This window comes from Tachypleus tridentatus, chromosome 11 (genome assembly GCF_004210375.1).
Source record: "Tachypleus tridentatus isolate NWPU-2018 chromosome 11, ASM421037v1, whole genome shotgun sequence".
In the NCBI taxonomy this organism is placed as follows: Eukaryota; Metazoa; Arthropoda; class Merostomata; order Xiphosura; family Limulidae; genus Tachypleus; species Tachypleus tridentatus.
This window is the reverse complement of record NC_134835.1, coordinates 60666315-60691660: the sequence shown is the minus strand read 5'-3', so window position 1 is coordinate 60691660 and position 25346 is coordinate 60666315. Positions and strand designations below refer to the sequence as shown.

The 25346-nt window shown below is 30.4% G+C and overlaps 1 protein-coding gene and 1 long non-coding RNA gene across 3 annotated transcripts; one reads left to right on the top strand and one right to left on the bottom strand.

Annotated features, from left to right (window-relative positions):
- The first annotated feature begins 664 nt into the window (after positions 1-664).
- Positions 665-20118, top strand: LOC143232263 (uncharacterized). 2 transcript variants are annotated; one of them, XR_013017469.1, is made up of 3 exons: positions 665-744; positions 4385-4484; positions 19666-20118. It is a non-coding gene; the product is annotated as an uncharacterized LOC143232263 (long non-coding RNA). The 2 variants fall into 2 exon arrangements; XR_013017468.1 differs by having other exon boundaries at positions 694-744; positions 4333-4484.
- LOC143232443 (integrator complex subunit 6-like) lies at positions 13505-19618 on the bottom strand. Its single transcript, XM_076467901.1, has 5 exons — positions 19498-19618; positions 18764-18899; positions 17532-17784; positions 15174-15392; positions 13505-13617 (listed from the first exon to the last, which is right to left on the bottom strand). Exons 2-5 carry the CDS (start codon positions 18839-18841, stop codon positions 13505-13507), a joined length of 663 nt encoding a protein of 220 aa, XP_076324016.1. The 5' UTR covers positions 18842-18899; positions 19498-19618.
- Positions 20119-25346: the final 5228 nt, after the last annotated feature.

Below are 25346 nucleotides of genomic sequence, written 5' to 3'. Positions count from 1 at the left end.
CTTCACGGCTGGGAGGGCGAGCATGTTTGGCGCGAACCCGCGACCCTCAGATTACGAAGCGCACGCCTTAACGCGCTAGGCCATGCCAGGCTGGCGCCACTACTAAATCTTTAAACTCTTCCAGTTTGATCTCTCCTCCCCTTGCTGCTACAGTTTCATTTGCAGAAAAACACAACAAAAATCGTGTTACTCTGATTTTCCACAAGTCTTTTAAATTTGCTTCTAAACCTCAGATTTGTTTGAACAGTTTCTTCAGCTTAAAGAAAGTAACTTCAACGCTTGTGTGTTTACTCAGTTTTACACCCGATGGGGGATGATTTTGCAACCACTTATGTGGACTGTTCAATTTGCAAATTGGTAATCTCTGACTACGTGAATCTGAAAGCTGTAAACATGCAGTTACAGAGTAATCTTGTTGCCACGATACTTACATGTATACTTAGGCCTACTGACTGATACTTACGAACTATCACTTAGATCGAAAAGCTTAGAAGCACGCCTATATTAAAAATATACATTTCGGCTACTGAAAAAAGCCTACATCTAGACCTAATTATGTAATTCGATTGGTAAGAACACGAGAATCACAAGAACAAACACACAATTTGTAGGCCTGTGATGCAATAAAATAATTCAACAGACCAAACTGTAGGGGGGGATGATTGTATGCATCATACCCCCACCTAAAATGAAGGGGATGTACCCCACCCATCTCCCCCAGGATCTACGCCCCTGCTGGTATAGGTATTAATACTTTTACTAATTAGGCAGAGAACAACGTTTTGACCTGAAGATGACCTAGAAAGGTCGAAACGTTGTTCTCCTTTATTACAAGTGTGAAACTTAAATACACCCCGTTATAGCTAAACTAACAATCACGTAATTTAACATCGCGTTCCCTAACTTAACGTTGTCTGACTTGCGCTCGCGTGATCGATGTTATATATGTGCATATATATGTATATATGTTGCAACCATGGTCTACGATTTTCTACAACCTATGAGATGCAATGATATAATAATACTAATTTAAGGCAACAAGAAAGATACAGGTTATAAAATGTTATTACAAAATTTTTGGTTCAACTTGTAGTTTTATGTTCATTCTAAATTAGACTACCTCAGAGCTTTTCCATCTTATAAATTCAATTGCATGTTTTCTTTTGCTTATTAGTAACTAAAATTTTTTTCTTCTTAAAAGATCATTAAAGGTGTAAAATTATATCTTACTTGGAAAATGATTATTCATTTTTCTTTATTTAATTCCTTCATAAATTCTAGGTGTATTTATAGACACTATTGGCTTTAAAATAAGTACTTAAACACTTTTGTTATAAAAACTAAATAATCATTAGTTATTAGATCGATAAATGAACTATACAGGCAAAGTATGACTCTTACTGAGTTACGAAACAAAACTTGTCCTAAACTATTGCCTTAAAAATTGGCAATAACATTTTTGCAATGCCAAAAGGTATCATTCTCCTACATTTTTATTTAAGTTGGAAAAATATACTTACAAATGGAAAATTTGAACACAGCAAAAAAACACAACTCAACAAAACAAACAGTAGCACAGTTCTCTGTAAATAAACTTTTCCTTTACTTATAAATTGTTTAAACGTTCCACAGAATAAAAAAAAAAAAACAAACTAAAGTGTAAATAGTCAATACTTATCAATTAGATAATTTTTTGTAAATACCAGGTTCTATTATTAGACAACACAGTATTAACTACTTATGTCTATAAAATTTAGATATTAACTATCGTATTCATTTACTTTTAGTGATAAAATTAAAAATATAAAACTTGTATCTTACTTAGATATTGAATACACATTTTTTCCTGATTTAACCCCTTCATAAATCCAAGTTACATCATTACAGTTTAAACTAGAAGATGAAAATAACTAGTACATAACTTGTTACAAATTATTTTACAGATGTAAATTAAAGAAACATTGCAAGAAAAAATAAAGACAACTCAGATTATTTGAAATATTCATATGTATTTATTACAGTATGCAATATAAAATCTTGTCTTCCACTTTCTTGTGAAATTTCTAAAATAGGTTATGAAATTAAATGGATAAAACATAAATATGAAAATATATTTTATCAAAAATATTACAGCAAAGAGAAAGGTTTAACGTATGTGATGTTAAATTTATTACTTTAAATATATTGCTTTTCAAATGAGTAGTTATCAAATAATTAGCTTCAAGAAAATCCAATATTTTCATGACAAACAAAAAATCAACAAATGGACAGAAAAGGAACGTGGAAGTTGTCAGACAACTTTACATGTTTAATATATTAATTGTTGTTAATTTTGTATAAGTTTTGTTTTTGTGTACTGCAAGGCATCTTAAAGTTAATTGAAAACACAAATACATCAAGTTTGAGAAAGAAGCCAAGATATATTTATATATCACAAAGTGATATGACTTTAAGACATACCTATTGTGGTAAACACTATGTACAAACTGATGTGTTGATTTATTTATACATACTAATATAATTGAGATAATTTACTTTCTCCTAAAATACTAATGGCTAGAAATTAAAAACAATTTCTAAGTAAAGTAAAATGCTAAAAAAAAGTATCTTTCTCCAACATTTATCTTTTACTTAAGTTGAAAAATATTATTCACAAATGGAAAATTTGAACATATATATATAGCAAAAAAATAAAATTCAGTAACACAATTCTCTGAAAATAAACATTTCCTTTATTTATAAATTGTTGAAATGTTCCACACTATAAAAACAAACAACAAATGTGTAAATTATCAATACTTATCCTTTATTAGATTTTATTTTGTATCTACCGTGTTCCATTGTTATGCGATGTATCATTAATTATGTTCACAAAATTTTATATATTAACTATCATTTCTATTTCCTTTTATTGATAAAATTACAACTGTATAACATCTGAGTAGTCAGGTGTTAGTAATGTTTACTTGGTTTATTGAGGATGATATGCTAGTAGGATATTACATATTCCACAAATAATATTTAAAAAATTCAGGTCCAGTTACATCACATTATTAGGAACATACAAGAAAGTTTCTTTTTATAAGAAATCAAAAAGGCTATAAAATTCATTGGTATTCACAAAATATATTTTTCTAAATTTCTTTCTTTGCAACATAGGCAATCAGTAATATTTTTTTGTTTGAAGTAAAAATATATTAGGTAACACTTAGGAACTGCAAATTTTAGTACTACAAACATGAAAATAAACGTTTCAGTTATAAAGCATTTCTTTAAAATGGAAAAAGCCAAAGCATTTTTATGCTACCAATGTTACAAAGGTTAAAAAGTGAAATTAGCAATTTTTTTCAAACATTCAATGAAACTACACCATGAACTTCAATAATACAAGCTGCTATCAACTAGACTATTTCTGCATAAAATGTGAAACTAGAATACTGTAACATTAATATACATAATCACCTATTAACTAAGCCCATTATGCATTAGTTGTGGGCACATGAGCACATGCCACAATCATTTACATAGTGTCATTCAACAAGCTATTATGTAAATGAAATGCATTACTAACTATTTATTTTACCCTATAATGCAGATTCAGAGACAGTTTGTGGTAGAGGAGAGGAAATAGATATACAAGGATACTGAAAGAAGTTGCAGACATGCACCTAAGTTATACAAATACAATATGCAAACTGCACTATGGATAAAATTATCATTACTTTTCACATGATCATCTTGCATTATGACTTGTCAGAATTTGAGTCAGACTGAGATGACAATTCACACACACATCTTAAGCATGAGTACTTTGGTAACACATTTGATATTTTTATGTACAACAGATTTGTACATATTCATAAAAACTGTCACATTTCAAGAAGAGAGATGTAGTAAATTTGAAATTATAGTCCACATACCTTCTTCAATATGAGATCTGTCCATGGCATATTTGGTTGTTGTTTTTTTCTTCTCTTCATGTTTTTAAATTTCCTTCATACCAACAGGAAACTAACTTCTAAAATGCTATTATTAAATACAGTGAATTCATAAGAAGAACATGTGTCATCTTAATTACATGACAAGTTACCTCATCAGTAATGCACAACATTAATAAAGTGTTTGCAAATAATGATCTTATTCAAATTCAAAACTTGAGCATCATTTAGAATGAAAACAATTTTTACATTACTTATCATAGTAATTTACAAAGATTTAGTCATTTTAATCCTAACTAAGGAAATTATAACTCAGTATGTTCTGCAGTTGAGAGAAGCAGTACTAATAAAGGGTGTTGAAAAGTCATGGAGAGTCTCACTTTTATTCTCTTAGGATCCTACACACTCTTCTAATCTTAAAAGTGAAACCTCTCTAAATTACATAGATTTGATGTAGAGAATTACATCCTGTACAACTGTAATGCTGCGCAAAACATGATCAACAACCTGTGATATCAGTGATGCACACTAAAACCAGCTAGAAAGGTAAGACTTATCAAATTGTTTAAAACTTTTGTATCATTTAGTACGTTTTTAAACCTTATTCTGTTATAAAATTGTACCAAACATATATTAAATCTATTATTTTCTAACTATATTTAAACATAATTTACCCACAATACTTGGGCATTATGACATTAAAACTTTCAGAACAACAAAAGAAAAAGAATCATTGACACTTGTTCATTTTTTCCTTCTCCCACCGACCATACTCAACCAAATTGCAAAAAGGTTAAGAAAAACTTGGTATATAGTATTTAGTTTTTGCTTTAAAAATCACATAATTTGTCTTAGCTTTTTCTATCATTTTTTATAATGTGAAATGTTTAAACTCATTTTGTGAACATTTTAAAAAATTTAAAATAATTATTTAATTTTGTACTTGAATACAATTTTTTTAAATTGTTGATTGGAAAACTTCATATATATCTAGTCAATTTCAACTTGTTTGATATTCATCAACACATACTTCTTTTATACTGCCTGCAATAATAGCCACTTGTGGTTACTAACTGTTAAAAACATTGCAAAAGTTAACAAAAGATTTATCAAAATGACATTAGGTCAGGAGAGATCACAATATTTTTGCTAACAATATTCTTGGTTGAAATCCATTTATAAATAAGTTTCCTTTATTTAATAAATAATAAATTATCTTTTATGTTTGTTATTTGAATTCAACAAGCTTTGCAATAATATTCAATAAACAGAAATTTGATGTTCTGGAGATATTTGCCTAAACCTAACTAGTCATACCTAATGTTTTGTCATAAAGAAAATTTACATACTTTTCAAACAAATATAATTTAACACAAAAAACATTTTTTGTACGTTATCAAACTTAAAATCAAGAACTGATATTGTAATAAAATATGGTGACATAGGAGATGTCACTGTAATCTAGGGTTTGCAATTCTTTATAACTGAAGCTGATAAATGTTATCTAATACCACTTTTCCATCTACCCATAACTGATGATAAAACTTAAGTATGTAACTTCAAAGTATTAACACTACAAATTTGTCGAAGAACGAAACCTACCATCTAAAGTTCATATTATCATCCTACACTACCAATTTCTTTTCCTTCCCGAGATTTAAAAACTTGACAGTTCACTAAGAATTATTGAACATATAGCTGCTAAACATAAATGATCTCTAGTTTAATTATTGGCATCAGATGTTTTCACAATATAAGCCTTTTATCTATGCATCAGAATCTGTCATTTTTTGAAACCTTTATAATCTACTGTACATTAGTGAGGACTGCAAAAATTTGCAATAGATTTCATAAACATAGAAGGTATATAATCAGTATAAATTTTAACATTTTGATTCCAAATTACTTTTACAACAACAAGCATAATTTGTCAAATCTTAAAATAGTCACTCTGAGGTCTGCACTAATTGTTCACTGCCTGAACAAATGCAAAGAGCAGCAACTTATTCACACATTAAGAATCCTTTTTTCATTTGGCTGACATGAAAAACCTTCATTTCTGTAATAATTCTTACCCTGTTATGCATTTCCTATCCATAGTTTACGTACTTTAGTTTTTTTATATATAACTCTGTATTTATTTGTACTTGGAATTTTATTTAATAATTCTAGGTAATACTTTTTAAATTAGACTTTACCTATGTTTCCACTTTTTATGTATCTTTATTTCTTGTTCTACAGCACCTCATACTATGTTCTCCCTTTAATACATATGTAGATTACTAACTAAATATTTTAATGTACTTTGGTTCACAACTGTATATGTAAACAACAGTTGATGAAGGGCTTATGTTTGAAATGTTATTAAATAAATCACCTTCTAAATTAACAGATTTCTACCGTTATCATTCTTAAAACTTGGAGTTTTATATATGTGGTTTTTCTCTTCAGTTTTTTTCAAATGCTATAACTAAAAATACTATATAGACAGGCCAATCTATATCAGTTATGCCAGTAACCACAGAATGTGTCTATAATGTTTGTAAAGATAAATTGTACTTTTCGAGTTGCAATGGTGGTAAACATGGGAGGATTTTTTTTATTATGTTTGATGAATCTTGTCTCAAATTTTCTTTGGTTTCTTTAATATAGAATTCTGGACACTCATTACACACTATTTTAGAAACAACACTGATACTTTGTGATTAAACCTAAGTTTTATTTTGTAAGAACATCATTTTGGGCCAGATTTTCGAGTAAGCTTTAAGTCAACAGAAGTATTGTAGCAAGTTTTCCCCAAGTGTGAATTACATTTGAACTGATTTCAGAGATAAATGTTAAACTGTAGTGTAATGTTGTTGTATGGTGTCAATTTTATTCACGAGTTTGAAGTTTTTGTTGTGGTAGTTGTGTGAAATATTTTGAGCAATAGTTGGTGGAAATTCATTATTGTGAATGAAGGATTGCTTTATAAAGTTGACTTCTTTATCTACACAGACCAGTTGATTAAAGACTTAAGCTGTATTTACGAGGTTTATTACTGATTTTTTATTTGGATTTGTGGGCAGAATTCCAAGGGATGTAAAGACCTCTGTGGGCAATTTTCATGGGAATTTTGGTTTTGAATTGTGTGTTGAATTTAATAATGTTAGTTATGAAAAAATCACTGATTGCTATTTTAACATTCAATTATGAATTTAATGTTCAGATGAATGGAGTTTATGTATTCAGTAAAAGTATCACTGACATACCTGTGCTAGTATAGGAGAAGATAAAGTGCAGAATATATGGTTTGTGGTTTGATATCAGTTATAAATATTAAATTCAACACATAATTCAAAACTAAAATTCATTGAAAAATCACACACACACACAGGCCTCTACATTTTGTGGAATTCTGCCCATGAATCCAAACAAAAAATGAATATACTAAAACACTCTACATAAACACAGCTTCATGACTGCTGTAAATTAATATCGTTACTGAATAAAAATTATATAGAATCATACCAAACCAACATCATTTATAAAATAATGTGGAAAAAACTGTCTAGAATTCTGCATCTGAGAAATCATGAGAAAAATTATGTTCACCAAGTATATAAAAAAACAAAACCTTTATATGTTTATCACCACTGCAACTCAGAAGATTACAGTATACTTAAACAAAATACTGAAATATCAACTGAAGCAAACATCGACAAATGCAAAATAAAAGGTTACCTTAATTAAACAAATTCAGCATAATGGGTTATCAAGAAACCTTTACTAAGCTGTCAAGCAACGCCTGGTCATGTGACCTCTATTATATACTGTATCTACACATTTCTATTAAGAAGTTAGCACACAGGATCACATATGCAAGTTGTAATGGTTTTTAAATGAGACCCAAAAATCAAGCACTTTCAAATAGTTCACTATTCCTTAGAATTATCCTGAAAAAGAATAATGAACTATTCAAGTGTTTTAGGTTTGGGTCTTATTTGAAAAATATCTATATTCACGTCTTTGTAAACTAACTGTACTTGATGATGATGTTAGCTTGTTGAAGCAGTTAGGTTTGTAATAAAGTTTTGTTCACTACTTATTTAAGCCATCTCCAAGCTTTATTAAATAGTGGGTTCCTCATTAAAAAAAAAGGAATTATTATGGCAATTACTTGAAGCCATTACCATCTTAACTCTATTGTACTTTGCAATTATCTTTAAAATTTATGAAATGGATGTAAAAAATCCTCAAAAGTAGAAACAATATTTCCTTCCTCAAACAATGCTACCCTGAAAAGTTAATTTCCAACTTTGTAAAAGTCACAATATTCAAACTCCTAGACTAGTTTACTGGCATTAATCAAAACATGCAAAAAATACAACACAAAAAAACAACAACAACTAAAAACCCTTTCTAAAATTTATCTTGAATTTCAAATATCAAGAACTATTAACTAGAGTGTAAACAAGAATTAGAGCACCAACTTGTCTGCTAGCTCAAACCAGATTAGTACAACAATACACAAGGTGTCAGCCAAACAAACTGTCTTGAATCAAGAGAAATCTTTACAGATCCGATCAGTCACTACAGCGACACTGAACTACAACTTCTGAACAAAGGCTTCAACTTTACTGTCAATCACAAGACAATTTCCTACCTAAAATCAAAGACTAGGTCAGAAGACTAGTGATTCACAATACATAAAAAAAACAAATGAAAACCTCCATTTCAAATAGAATCAAACAACAAAATGAAATCCAGAAACAGACTTTTTTGATATATTATGTTGAGGAATAATTCGTGAGCGTTTTAAAATGATTTCATTCAAGCATTACATGCAAGACTATACAATACTTCAATGCATGAACACATTATACCCAAAACATTTATTATGATACTTTATTTCATGTAATACCTAGGTATATAGTATGCATTGTTTTAAACGAAATTGCAAGAAATTAAATGCGAAAAGCAGATGGTGTCGAAAATGCTCGATTTTGTCCACTTGACATTCCATTTAATGAGCTGAAAATGAAAGCAAAAATTAAAGACATATGAAAATCAAACACACCATCTATTAGAGCAAAAAATTATCTACCAAATGACATGAAATATTTTGCAAAAGCATTTCATTTATGAATATATTTTTTTAACTTGAAAAAACGCTCACGAATTATTCCTCAACCCAATATTATGAAATGCAGTTCTTAAATTCCTCAATATTGCAATTTAAAGCAGATGGTGTCGAAAATGCTCGATTTTGTCCACTTGACATTCCATTTAATGAGCTGAAAATGAAAGCAAAAATTAAAGACATATGAAAATCAAACACACCATCTATTAGAGGAAAAGCATTTCATTTATGAATATATTTTTTAACTTGAAAAACGCTCACGAATTATTCCTCAACCCAATATTATGAAATGCAGTTCTTAAATTCCTCAATATTGCAATTTAAGCAACTTTAAATAATCTTCTAACAACACCATTAATGTAGTTAACCAAACCCACAAACTATAGGCCAATCTTACAAGCAATGAGATAAAATGCATCTATAATCTAAAAAGAAACACTAACATTAGAATTATAAAAGTTGACAAAGCAAATTTACTGCAATCGTGAATAATACAGAATATATCAATATAATGAATAACATCCTTCCACATACAAAAATTAAAACTCATCCCAAATAACCTGACATATAAATGTATATGAGAAACAATTAAACAGAACCCTGTTACAACTGAATAAAGATAAGTTACTTACTAAAGATCTTTATTTTTATTTGAGGATAACTGATTCATACACACCACAATTCTATGGTATTGCTAAACCACACAAATAGGATTGCTCTATACAACTATGCTCATGGCAGGTACATTGCTTGGGCCCTTATGCCTTACATATATTCTGAAAGTTCCTTTTTTAAAGATGACTCATTTTATAAACACATCAAACCAACTAAACCCTAAAGCCTTAACAGCTAGCTCTAATGTGTTACTTTTCGACAAAGTTCTAGTCAAAGAAGCTTGTAATGTTGTACTCACCCTCTTCTACAATGTTCCCAATCTATAATTCACATCACCAATACATGGTTTCTTTCTTAGAACTTACAACAACAAATATTAAATTTATTTACAATAAGAAAATCTGTCTCCAAATAGGTGGTTTAAGCATGAACAACCCTGTTTCATCTGTTCTAGCCAACATATTTATGACCAAGATTGAAACACATGCCATACAATATGCAATTTATTCTCCCTCATACTGGCACAGATATGTTGATGATACTTTTGATTGTTTCACTTCTATTGAACACAAACTCTATTCACCTGAACATTAAATTCGTTACTAAACATGAAGAAGTTATTTTTTATTCACCTCAATATTATTAGATCTGACATACAGCTCAAAACCAAAATTCACATGAAAAATCATCTACACAGGTCTCTACATACCCTAGAATTCCACCTATGAAACTAAACAAAAGTTAATGTACTAAAAAAACCTCATAAACACAGCTTCAAGTCTTTAATCAACTGGCTATGTATATCAATTTGATAAAGCAATCTTTTATTCACACCAACAAATTTTCACCAACTATTGCTCAATTTTCACAGAACTACCAGAACAAAAACCTCTAAAGTTATCTTAAAAAACAAAACTGACACTAAAATATGAAAAAATATATCATGCACTGGAGTTTACTGTTAAACCCTAAAATCAGTTCAAAAATAATTCACTCCTGAAGAAAACTTGCTATTAAACATAACATTCCTGTTAACTTCATGTTCACTCAAAAATGCAGCTGTAACTGTAAGTCATTACCGAATAAAAATTATGTAGAAACACACTATACCAATGTCATTTATAAAATAATGTGCAATAGCTTTCCAGAATTCTACATGGGAGAAATCAGAAGAAAAATGAAAACAAGATTCACCAACACAAAAAAAACACCCTCCTATATTTACTTCAACTGGAACTCAAAAAATCAGTTTACCTATACAAAACACCAATTTAGAAAGAAAAGAGCCAAACATAAACAAATGCTAAAATAAAGGAAGCTGTCTGTCTTGATTGAACAAAACAGCCTTACTCTAAACCAATTCAATGTGTAATCAAGATACCTTTACTGAGCTGTTAAGCAATCTTTGTTTACGTAACCTCTTCGACTGTGTGTGTATATATATATATATTTGTATGTTCATGTATACTACTTGTACCTGATGATGATGAGAGTTCGTTGAAATGTTTTACACTCCCCATAATGTTTCTTTTACTATCTGTTCAAGCTGTCTCTATACTTTACAATCCATACTCTATATAAGCTGACCTCTAAAATGGATAATTTGGCAAAGTATGTTGCAACCAAAGAAAAAGTGTGTACCAAGCAGGAAATAATTTCTTTTTTGTAGATTTTTTTACAAATGTAATATTGCAAATATTACAAAAACTATATAGACATAAAAACTGGACACAATTTAATTTGGAAAATCTATAGGTTTGCCATAAAACCAAAAATCACTTCTCACATAACTTTATTTACTCTATGTACCATCTTATAACCTGCTATGTATAATAGTAGTTAAACTTTACCTACCTTTAAGAGCTGTGAATCTTTAGTGTATTTTTTATTGCAAGCTATGTAAACCAAATATGCAAAACATAAGCCTGTGAAGAGAAAGACAATGATGTAGGAAACCAACACTGACGATCACATTCTCGATGGAAGGTACCTTTCAGCAAATATAAACCAATTCAACAATAATGAAGGATGGTCTACCTTTTCTTAGGTTGTTTAGCTGCTTTAATTCTAATTGATACGTTTAATTTCATTAATAATAAACACTCATATTTCATGCCAGAATACAAAGGAATGAACACTTCGCACAAAAACTAATACACAAAACTTCAGAGCTTCACAAAAAATTAGGATATTTTTGTTTTTGAGTAAGATGAAATTGGCATTTCCAGAATGACAGGTTTTGGTATAAATAACAGTTTAGTCTTAAATTTAGGTGTTGCAACTAAAAACAAAGTGTAAATCTTAAAACATTACAGCCTCTGTATAAATAAATGCCACACTATCTTGTTACCTTTACATATAACTTGTTTCATACATTGTTGTACAATAATGGTTTAATGCAAAAACCTAAGATATATATTTCAACAAACCAATTCTAAACAAAGATAACATAAGTACACTGATATTTATATTCTGCAATGAACTAATAAAAATTACTTTTGAACCCTTGTTTTGCCCACTTTTATTTGTATAAATGGACACCTGTGACAGATGAATATCCTATATTGTTGACTAGTTTATTTCAACTTGTCCTAAACAAATAAGATATACTGGCTTTTTAATTTCAACCAACATACTTAAGAAATAACACCTTGCATTGTCCAACTTAAAATCAAGAACTAATAACATGATAAAATCTGCCAGTGTCTGGAAACATATACATAATCAGGCATACAAGCAGTGCTTTAGTGTTAAATAAAGAAGTGCTGGAACACATTTAACCATATAAGGTGGGTTATTTTCAATATAATGATGGTACAGAACTCTGCTAAACAAAATAAAAGTACAGCAACACTGCATCCACCACAGCAGCTAGCAGTGCTCAAAGCAGCAAACAGATACAAATAGATCTTTTTTATTTCATTATTTCCCTTTATAAAAGTAACTTAATAAACTGAAATTTTAGAAAAGTTGAAAACTGTAAGTAAAATTAAAAATGCAAATTGTCTAATTTACTATATAGAAGCAATCTCTCTGTTTCACAAAAAAATGGCCTTCACAAAATATCAACCAAAATTTCTTTTCATTTAATCAAGACAAATTTTTACTCAGAATTTTTTTTATTTTACATTTCCTTTTATTACCAGCACCCCTACCCCTCATAGAAAATAACAACACTGATTGATGGAAAACAAAATGTTTGACAACAGACATATTGACTAATAGCTTTAACATCTGCTTGACATAAAATAGTTATTGTTCATCTTACTCTTTTAGTAATTAAGTTTTACTAGTTTTCAAGCAAGAATTCTGTAACATGTAGTTCATGTGGCATATATTAATGTGATGAAATCCTGGGTAGACTAGTAGGATCACTACTAGAAATAACACTTGTGACTATATAAGTTACAACATACATGTTACAAATCACAGTTTAATTATAAATTAAAACAAAATATTGTATGCAAAGTTTTTAGTTGTGTTAGTTTTGTAAGCTCGTCAATACACCTACTTCTCTCATTTAACTGTAAGCATAATATACTCTGAAGGTTACAGGAATTATCTTGATCACCATGATTTACTATAGAAGTAACTGTCACAGCCACCTTTGATCTTCAGTGTCTTCCATGTTCTTTATCTTGCAAACATAGGCCACATTGTGACTTTGTAATATTTATTCTACTCTGTCATTATATTATTTATTTAGCTTAAACTTTAGCAAGTCACCTAGTGTGGCTTAGCTGAGGGATAAACGAACTATTCCTGGAAAATGGAGACGAGATGTTGTATGAAGCAAGCAATGTTCTTTCAAAGTCTTCAAGCAATTTAATTAAACTTTTTTTTTGAACCTTCCTGCTTCATGAATCATCTCACGCACCATGAAAAGTTTAGTTGGCATACCTACATTGAAGTTATTCAGATGACTAAAGACACCACTAAAATCTGAAAAAAAAACCCACAAAGAAGCAAAACACATTTAAATATTACACTTAACAAATAAAAAAATAAGTTTATCTCTAACATCTTGCATAAACAATCTTTTTATTTTATATTCTTTTTGTAATTTCAAACGTTAACTGGTTTCCAACAGATTTAAAATTTAATAAAAAGAGTAAATATATCATTTAATCTCCCTAAGAGAACAATATATACTCTTCAAAAAAAGAAACGCAAAAGGCAAAATATGAGACAAATTGTTAAAAATGTTTATTCTGGGTAGTTCTGTATGACATGTGTGAAACTTTGCACATTTACTGCTGAACATCCAAAGTCTGCAAAGGCGAAGTCCACGGTCACTAGGTGAAGTTTAACGTCACTCAACGTCAATAACGAGTATGCCCCCTGTGAGCATCAATAACTGCTTGGCATCTCCTGCCCATGGAAGCGATGAGATGACGAATCACATCCTGTGGAATGGCTGTCCACTCAGCCTGCAAAGCTGCTGCAAGCTGAGGTAGAGTCTGCGGTTGAGATTGTCGCTGTCGCAGACATCGGTCCAACTCGTCCCAAAGATGTTCGATGGGGTTTAAATCTGGTGATCTGGAGGGCCAGGGAAGAACGTTGATGTTGTGGTGTCTCAAGAAGACAGTGGTGAGTCGGGCTGTGTGAGGACGGGCGTTGTCGTGTTGAAAAAGGTCGCTGACGTTCACCATGATGGGTTGCACATAGGGCCTAAGAATCTCGTCGACGGTTGCATACGGTCTGATCGGAAATCCTACGCAGCCCTGGTATGGTTGAGGCAGTAGACGTCGCAGTGGTGGTCCTATCCCGAAGGTGACGTAACCGGATGTTGTTGCGATCTTGTGCGGGCGTGGTCACACGAGGTCTGCCAGATCGTGGACGGTCACGAGTTGATCCATGTTGTTGGTGACGATTCCATAGCCTTGTGATGGTGCTTGGGTGAACATTCACAGCTCTGGCAACATCTGATCGATATTCGCCTGCTTCCAAGTGACCAATGGCGTTGTTGCATTGTGCTTCAGTCAGTCTTGGCGTAACTATATTGTGTGTCGGTGGCTTAACACTGAGCTATGGAAACCGAGAACCCGTCACTTTTATAGGGATTTTGCACATGTTGCACTTGCAGAACATGCAGATCTCTCAAACAAATTTATTGGACATGCATGCGTTTTGGCAAAAAATCCGATGTTTTCCTCTGTTTTCAAAGTGCACAACTTTTATTGACATTTTGGTCTGACAATCAGTACCTTAACACGTGTAACATCACATACTCTGAGCTTGTAACATTATTACATATATTTCTCTTAAAAATAACAAAAATATCCCTTTTGCGTTTCTTGTTTTGAAGAGTATATATAAATTTCAGAAATGTGTAAAACAAATTAAATCATTGAGGTCATAAATATTTAGAATTCTTAGAGGTCAATTAACAGATCAATATTGATTAGAATAATCAATTTTATATACGATTTACAATTTTTATTTTTCTATATCTAAAATAGTCATTCACTGATATTTTTCAATAACAAAATATGTACCTCTTCCAGGTTTTCTAACTTCTTTGAACAACTTAGCTCTTAACAGAGAATTTTTCTCAGCAGTTTTGCTATCATAATAGTTATGAACATTCCCATTCCTTTGACATACTGGGATCTCCTCATTTTCTTTAATACTCATTAGATCGATATGATTTGTAACATAGTTTCTCAGTACTGTCGGTGACTCCTGTGAGACAACAACTTCTTCATCTACAAATACTTTAGTAAAGGAAAAAGTAATATTTACATATAGAAAACCAAAAACATTTTTTTATTCAAACAGATATTAAAATCACTAATGACCACCATAAATGTTGGGACAAAAAACATTGAAACTTGCTATATCAGTAAGGCTGAAACTGCATGCACTTGAATAATGACAGAAAAAAAAATTTCCTCAAAAACCTCCCCCAAAATGGGGAAAAAAAAGTAGAAAAACAAAAGAAAAGTAGCTCCAAGACTTTCTCTACAAGTGTTTCATTGAACTAGACAGTTACCGCACACTTCACTCTGTTTGTGAATACTCTGCTTAAATGACAATTTTGTCAGACTTTTTTTTTTAAGAAATTGGATTTTCAAAAACTGGTTCAACAATTTTAGAGTAAAAAATCTATATCTGTTGATCTTTTACTTTTACTAAACAATTTTCAAATCTGTTAGATATTTTAAAAAATAATATTTGAAAACGTAAGCTCTCAACTGTTTGTATTTTTAAGTTTGATGAACTTCATTTAACAACAGAAATATCAAAAGGTTTTTAATAATACATGATACATCTATGTATCACAGTTTTTCTTCCAAAACGTTTCAATATTATATATATATATATTTCTCTGATATGAATATACATGATACATGTTGTAATTCAAAACTGTACATCATAGAAAGATAAAATTAAAACCTGACAGTCACAGCCTCCATTAGGCTAACAATAACTTTGGAAATGCCTTGTCACATTAATTCTTTAAGAACCTAATTTTATCTCCTCTTTACTTATCTTGACATTAATTATACAATTACATAATTTTTGAAATTTTCTGTAACAGTAACTAACTGTTAAAAAAAAGTGTAGCCATGGAAAGATATGTTATACTGGTCACATGAGAATTAGCTGCGTTTGGTTTGTTTTGAATTTTGTGCAAAGCTACATGAGGACTACCTGTGTTAGCTGTTCCTAATTTAGGAGTGTAAGACTAGAGAAAAGACAGCTAGTCATCACCATCCAATATCAAATGTTGGCCTACTCTTTTACTAATGAATAGTGGGATTGACCATACCATTATAATGTCCCCACAGCTGAAAGGGTAAGCATTTTGGTGTGACAGGGTTTCAAACCTATAACCCTCAGATTACAAGTTGAGTGCCTTAACCACTGGCCATACTTAGTAATGCAAAGAGTTTAAAAATATACAAAAATATTCTTGTACAGAAGTGGTAAACAAATCTCTATGGATTAGTGCTTATAGAGGAAGGGTCATGATTTACACTAATAAGTAGCATTTAGATGTTTACACAATAGTGTTATACTTTTCATTTTCAAATAAACTAATTTAATTATTGCTGAAGCTATTTTAAAAGGTAAGCATCATTAGTTGTTCAAATCACAAAGTTATAAAATAATTGATATAAATAAGAGAAAGACAAGGAAAGCAATTCCTAGGAAATTATAGTTTTAAAGCAAACAAACTTATGGTTTGGTCCAAAAGGGTTATTAAAATATTTATTTCATTTGTAATCTTCCTAAAAAACAGGATAAAGAAATTAACCTGAACCAACTTTGACATTAGTAAATATGGTAACCTTATAAATGTCAAATAACGTGTGCATCATTCAAGTATTAAAAAGCTACAATATAGTGCACATAAAGGGTATTGATTATAATATAAAGTACATGTGAACAATAATATTTAAGTTATTTACCACAAGTAATAATGATAGTTTTAGATTTTCCAACAGAGAAATGTCAAATTTGAATGATCTACAGGAAAAAGCACTTTTATATATAGGTTATATATATTTATAAAAAATACTTGAATGAAATGGGTAAACTATGACATTCCACTACATTAAGAATTTCATTTTACAGTATTCTGTTTACTATTTATTTCACACTTTTTTAACAATGAAAATAAATTAAACACATGGATAATATATATCACATAATGAACCTTCTACACATTTCATAAATATGATACTGCTGTTATTTTGTATTTTAACTGGAAGTGAGAACCTAACTGAAAAGATACTGTTACTATTATTAAAACATTTTGAAAAAATGTAAACAGTTAATGCAAAATTATTTAAGACATTTCTATTCTAAAATATATTTTTCAAAACAATAAAATCAAACTTGACTACCTTGTTTAATCTCTTGTTTTTGATCTGAAGTTTTCTTTTCATGGGCATCAATGACAGGACTAGCAAAATAATTTCCATACTGCAGTGGTGAAGGACTTTTTGGTCGCTTAAAACAAAAATCTTTAGGTAGAGGTCCTGGTTTTCTTTTTGGTTTTGGGGCACCAAGTACTCCATCAGTTAGTCGCTTGATTCCTCTAGCTTGTGGGCTTCCACCTCCAACTAGGTCAATGTCAGCTTCATCAACCATCATACGCTATCAAATAAGAATAACTTTACTGTATGAAATTCTACTTACATTAATATAAGCTTCAATAATTTTTCATTTGCATGTTTTTTTTTCTTATAGCAAAGCCACATTAGGCTATCTGCTGAGTCCACTGAGGGGAATCAAACCCCTGATTTGAGCATTATAAATCTGTAGGACTTACTGCTGTGCCAGCAGAGGACTTTTCATAGCAAATGAAAGTCAGCAAAACACTGATGAAACATCATTGATCATTACATGCTAAGACAAAAATGCTTGGTGATCACCAATGATTATCATAAACCATAAAATTAAAACAGGAATTATATGTACATGAAGCCTAAAATCTCAACAACAACAAAAAAAAACACACTTTCCTGTCACCTGACTGATCCTATGCAAAAATGACTAATTATAAAGTTGTTCCAATGCCCCACAAATTAATTTCTCAACTGACAACAATGAAAAATTCCTCTTTCAATAATCTTTTTAATTTCATTAAATTATTGCATTAATGTACCACCATAATGTGCAGGGTGAAGGTCTGATTTGTTAGCTGGTGTACCGTGTCAACACTATCAGTGAATCAAAGCTGAGCTTCCATCCAGACAGTGTCATACATTTAATTGTGGTGGCTAAAATGTTGGCTGTTGTCTTTAAACAGCCACAGGCTAAAAGAAATGAGAATATTTATAAATATGATAAAATATGTAAGTCATTAAAAGCATGAAAGCTAATAAGCGTGATTAACAATGATACCCTGTCAGAGAGAAATGCAATAAATATAACCTATTATATATCATCAATAACAGAAATACCAATAAGTATGAACAATTATTTACTACCACAGCACAAAAACATGAAAGACCATTTCATGCTATAAGAGGTGAAAAACAATAAACAACCATCATGTTTAATTTCCAAGATCATTTTGAAACGGATTTTCAACATAATAGTTTTGAGCAGCTTCACATTTATAGCATATCACCTTTTCAATTTTGAAAGGATTTCCAAACATATGTTGTCGGACAGGAGTTGACTCAACTTCTCTTAATGGCGTTGGCATTCTTTTAAATATTCCTGATAATTCCCCATTTGTCCAACAGGCAAACTGTGTAGTTGATCTGTAAAAATATAAAGCAGTTTAATCTGGCTCAAAGTTGCCCAATGTGGCTTTGCTATGAGAAAAACACACACTAGCTCAAAGTTATTACACCTATAATTAACAGAATATTAATATTTTTAATACATAACTGACTTGACACATACAAAAAAACTCTGGAACAAGAAACACTTGAATGAGATCAAAAGAAATAAATATTACTCTTACAAATTAAAGTTATTGGAAGATATTTTTGCTCTGAGATTTACAAAAATTAAGCACCCAGCACAGTTGCTGTAACATAAAAAATTGAACAAAAAGTACCAAATGGTTTAATGAGTCACTTTCAGTCACTCAACTTCTTAGCAGACATTTAGATTTCAAACACTCACATACATACTTCTTAATAAAATGTATTAACACTCCTACGAAAAGTGGGGCCTAATAGGCCCCACTTTTCGTAGGAGTGTTAAGCAATTATTAAAGACCCACTGGTGCAAACAGTTAATTTTTATTGAACACTATACTACAGTAAGAGTATTTGAAATTTTTCCTTTTATACTGCTCACACAATATGCAAATTAAAATGCAAAGTTTATGTTGAAGTAAACAAAACATACCTGCATCTTGTAATGTCAAACGTGATAATGTAGTCTGAAGGAAATTTCCTCTCATTCGTGTAATTTGGTCAAGCAGACTTATCCGGGAGATGTCAAATGGATTCCTATAACTTTCAGTTTTAAATGGATTCCTATAACTTTCAGTTTTCATTTCCTTATCTTTTACAGCCAAATTAAAATCAGTGAAATCATTGAGTTCTGAAATCAGACTGGAGAATCTACTTGCTAGACAAGGATTTGATGTTAAGCAAAGATCAGATAGCTTTTGTATATGCGAACTAGGACGATGGATTCCAAGACTGATCCGGACACTATCTGTGCTGACTTGTTTGTTTGATCCAACCATTAACAATATTTTTTCATATTCTGATTTGGCCTGTTGAAAATATGTTTAATAATGAAACTTGCAATGAGTTTTTTTTCCCTAATTTACTTCCCTTACTTCTTTACAGATTAATTACAACTGAACTTAAATGATATGATTAACATTCATAGTACAAATAAACTGTACCTATGACGACACAGTATATATTAATGTGATCAGGCATATGTTGTACGAGTTAAACACGACAAAGTTATGAAAAATTATAACTCAAGACTACAGTTACATTCATTGTATATATAAGCGAATTTCAATGTTGACCTTCTTTGGTGGAAAAAAACAGTTTAAAATTTAGAAAGAGCAAGTTGTTTAGTTTTAATAACTATAATATTTTCTATGTGAATATCAACATCTAACAAGTATGCCACTAAGGTTTAAACTGACCAACAAGAAGGTCCAGGTGTTTTTCTTCTATAAATTTAAAAAGTAGAGATTTTTAAGAAACATTCAGATAACAAAGACCAATCCTCAAACTGTTTGGAGGTAGTATGTTTTTGTCATTATTTTATATGTTCTGTTTTATGGTTAATTATTAATATTACATTTAATCAATTCTATTATATGTTTTAAGTTTTTATTAAAGATGTGGTGATACAGCAATACAAGTATTGTTTTGTGAAGCTGTGATATGGTTATATCGATAAGTTGTTCTGATACAGGTTATGCATCTATAAAAAATTTGGCAAGCTTTTAGTAAACGTTATAATTCTTTTGTACAGAGAAAATCTGAACTTCTAACAAAGTATTTTTGTTAATGGCACTTGAAATTCTTTTAGAAAAAAATCAAAGTAAATAAATCCAAGATTTTTTTTCCAGCTATATTTTTGTGTTGCAGCAATAATAAGCATGGGGTGAACATATACTCAATTAGATTTTATTTAGATCTCTACCAGTCTACCCTCAAGTTCTAATTCTTTAAGCAAGGATTAAAGTACCTTAATCTACAAGACCTTGGGCAAGATCAAATACATCAATCGAAGTACAAAACTGTAATTAGATCTGGAATCAGTCAAGAGGTGACAGAGCTATTAACCACTATGACACAGCTGGAATGTTAAAGCAACACCAAGCATTTTGAAAGTCTTTAAAAATAGTTTTTTTCTTGGTATCTTGACCCATAGAAACTTTATTATCTATTAGAAGGGCTTATTCTCTAAATATTCTGGACTAGAATGAATACAACATTTTTTATATATATACTCTCTTCCTATATCCAGTCGTGAAAACGTTTAGTATCAAGTCTCTCTCTCTCTCTCTTTTTTTTTTTTTTTGGTACAAGTTTTAAGTTGTTTCTGGTTTCCTGCACTCAGGAATTACAGAAATATTAAATGTTTCCCAGTAAAGAAGTTATCTTGGGATGCATTCTACTGGTGTATTATAATAAAGAAGTTTTATCCTTTCTTGGACATCTTCTGGTATTATTGTGTGTGTTGTCCTTTGACACTACTCTATCATTGATCACTTCTGACACCATCTTATTGCAGATTAACTTTATGATGATGCCATATTTGCATCTTACTTTTCCTTCAGTGCTAGTTAATTCTATCAGGAATTAAACCATTTAAATATAACAATTTCTTGTTTATTATTATATCAATGATATATAAGAATATTAGAATTAAATTAATTTTGGTTCTTACTGGCAGTATGTTTTCCTATGCTTCTTTGTCTGTTTATTCTTTTCCTCTTGCATATTCCAGTCTGTTTTCATTTTCATTGAGTGCTTTGTCTCTCATGAATCTTTCTATCAGGTCATCCATTAAATATCCAATTTTAGGTTCAGAAAAAGAGAAAGGATTTCAAATACTTTTAATGTTATTTAATCACTACTCTATGTTCCATTATTATTAATTACTTTCTGCCAATGATTCACAAGCTTCTGAATGCCACTTCTATAAAATTCTTGGGGTTTGAAGGAAAAAATTGTAGAGAGGGTAGTTTTGACATCTTCATGTGTTCCAAGCTCTTTTCCATCAAGATAGTTCTGCAAACTTCGAAATAGATGGTAATCAGATGGGGCAAGATCTGGAGAATAAGGAGGATCTGGAAGTTTTTCCCAAGTCTAGCTCTTCAATCCTTACAGATGTGATCCTTGCTGTATGGGAACATGCATTATTCTAGTGTAATGCAACACCTCTAAGATTGATCAAAGCAGGCCTCTTTTTTCAGTGCAACATTCAAGCACTCTGTTGACAACAGAAGTTTGATGTAATCATATTATTGAGTAGCAGCAATGCAAAGTGGATCACATCAACAATATCCCACCAAATGCTTAACAAGACTTTCCTGGAATGTAGTTTCTACTGCACTACTGCCTTTTTTAAACTCATAAAGCATTATATGCCCAATGTGCTCCTCAGACACATCCATCTTCATAAGGGTTTATTTGATTAATGAACTAAAAAAGTGGAGTTGGGTTAGTTTTATTATTTGTCTGAACATTTTTATACATGTCCTACTACATATTTTAATCATTAAAGCAATCTACAAAGACAGAAATGATGATGCACTTTCTGTATTAAATTTTCAGACATTACTTATGGGATGGCCTTATACAAATCATGCCAAACATAACTGTTTTCCTTATATCCGATTAAAACATTTCATATTCACCCAAGTTCTTGTAGCTTCCAAGTCCACTGAGTGTGGAAAGGAGACCACTCCTCCAATAATTCTCTTACCACTCAGTGCTGAAATTTCATCCCAACAGGTTCTTACATCAAACTTCATAGCAAAGTTTTTTTTTTTTTTTTTTTTATCTTCAAGGCTACCTTTTGATGAGTTGCACTAAAAAAAAATTAATATTTTCTAGGTTGCCTTCACTGGGAATCTGACAATAAAGAATTTGGATTATCTTTTAAGATGTTTTCTGTTGGTACATAGCACTAAATGCATCATACTACTTCATGAAATTCCTTCTTCTGTTACACTGCAATGAAGTTTTAATACGGAGTATCTTTTTTTCTTCTTCTACTACAAAGAAACTTTAGTATTTTCTAGTGCGCATACTTTTCATTTATCTAACACTAAGTAATAACTCCAAACATACCTCCTCCTTCTCATATTCTGCACTAAATTTTATTCATTTTTTGGCATGCTCTTATTTAACTGATACCTTATAATAAATGACTTGAAAATCCTTTACCACTTTTATTTTCCTGCCATTTTGCTCACACACAACAAAATGTTTCAACATTGCCTAGCAAGCTATTCCTTCCAATACTTTACATTAAAAGAATTAGTAATCATTCTAGTATCATTCTTTTCCATGTATCAAACACTAACAAACTTTTTTAAGGAATTCATAGAACACATAACATATGAGTGTACTCTTATGAGTTTTGTCTTTTAAGATTCCTCCCATATACTTTTGAAGCAAATTATTATTAATACATAGTAAGTTTAGAGAAAGAAAGTAAGTTACCTGATTTTCAAGTCTCTTCAGGTAATTAAGAATACTGTAACTAAGACAGTTTTCCATGTTTTCTGGAACCAAGCTAGGGGCTCCCATTCGTTGCAATGCCCTCTTTAGTGGCTAAGAATAATTTAACCAATAAACACAGATTTGTTTATTGAAAACACCAAAAACACAAAAACATATTAGAAAACACCAGCAAATGTAATCAACTGACTGCAATAAATATATTAAATAAACCAATTTATTAAGTTTCTAATATTGCAAAGCAAAAAGTTTATTCTTAAAACATGCACTGGACCTGTTCCTTAATTTCAAAATGCAGAATGCTGAAATGGTTTGATATTTTAAAGCAATTTATGAACCTTTGCAAAGCAATATTAGAAAAAACAAAGGAAAAAAAGAACAGTAAAGTGCAATAAAAACTAATAATGAAAGAAAAGAACTGCAAATATTAATTACTTAAAATAAATGAAAAGAAACATTAGCATAGTCCCAATAAGCAGAGAAACATAACTTACAGCTGTATAATAAAGTGGCATGTCTTTTAAATAGCTTTCAAAATTCTGTTTCCATTCCTTTGGAGCCTTACATCTGTGAACCTTGAAAAATTCATCTAAGAAATTAGAAAAAAAAAAATATTTTAGCTTAACATTTCAACATCTAGTCTTGCAAATCAAATAATATAATTAAAAAAAATGAAATAACTAAGGAAGATCTTTAAATCCAAATTCAGCATTTCTTTGAAATAATTTTAATACAAGCTTATGAAAACAAACATTTAACTTGGAAATGCAGACATTAACTCTATCACCCACAAGACTTTTATTAGAAAACATACCTGTAGAAAGGAAGTCAATAGCAGTTATTGCATGTAATTCATTAATCAAAATACATAATTTCACATTATGCATATTCATGGTTCTTAACAAAAACAAACCGTTAAGAAAGAAAATTTGATTTACCAATAAAAAAAATTATGGTGATAATAAGGTGACTGTTTAGTGGCGCTAAATAATTTGACAAAGTTGTTTACCAAACTAATGGAGAAGAGCATATGATGTTACTACTATAGAATAATTCAGTTTGTTTGTTATATATCCAAAACAAATATGTCTGTAGTAATATTACACAGTAGTATAATTTGTTTGTCATTGTATAAACAGACTTTTCATCCTCTACTTACATCAGACAGTTATAGCTGGCAGCTGATTTTTACTTAATATTAAACCCATTTACGTGCTGCATATCTGAAAGCCAGTGTTCAGTTTATTTTGAAATAAATCTTGCACATCTCTTGCTTTTAAAAAATGTTTGGTAGGATAGTCCACAAATGGGAAAAGAACTTTTAAAGATTTTTAAAAATGGGAATAATGTTTGACATGTTTCTCTAATAATTTGACACTGAAAGAAGTTAGTTGTGCTTAACTTTTATGAAACATTTAAAATTGTGCCTTTTACTTGTCATATAAGTATTCTACTGGTTGAATTGTAATTGACTAATTAGATAAAATAATTACTAGCTATGTTGTAAAGTGCATTTTAGGCTCATAATGAATGATACATCATCAGGTTATTATGGGGTATAATTTTCAACAGTTTTTGTACTTTACATTAAATAAACCCCACTATCTGGTAGATGGTGTAGTTAAATACTTTTCCTTTGCAAAGAGGTTTTAGTGGAATAGTCCATTTCAGTTAATAATAAGGTAATATAATTTACTGTGTTTGTGTGAATAATACATACTTCATGAAAAATATGTTAAGATCCATTTTTTTATAATTACAGTCATTAAGTGTTGATTTTTTTTAATATCATTAATGCTTTTCATTTATAAATTTGACTGCTCATTAAGGGTTCTTTTTTTTTTGTCTCTTACACTATACTGTTTCTGCTTCTGTTTGTTTAATTTATTTGTTACATGAAATAGAAATACCAATTTTGAAGGTCCCAAACTTGTAGATGTTTACAGCACTAGAACTACTAGTAACCTTTGTTAATGAAGAAGAATTTTTGTAACATTACTCCTGTTACTGATTGTAAACAGAAGG

Bases quoted from the DNA above. Each gene is read 5' to 3' on its own strand.
- LOC143232443 (XM_076467901.1), bottom strand. From the start codon at position 18,841: ATGCCAACGCCATTAAGAGAAGTTGAGTCAACTCCTGTCCGACAACAT. The intron at 17,785-18,763 runs GTGATATGCTAT...CTTATTTGATAG, and splicing joins ATCCTTTCAAAATTGAAAAG to CGTATGATGGTTGATGAAGC. The intron at 15,393-17,531 runs GTAGTCAAGTTT...CCTTTACTAAAG, and splicing joins AAAACAAGAGATTAAACAAG to TATTTGTAGATGAAGAAGTT.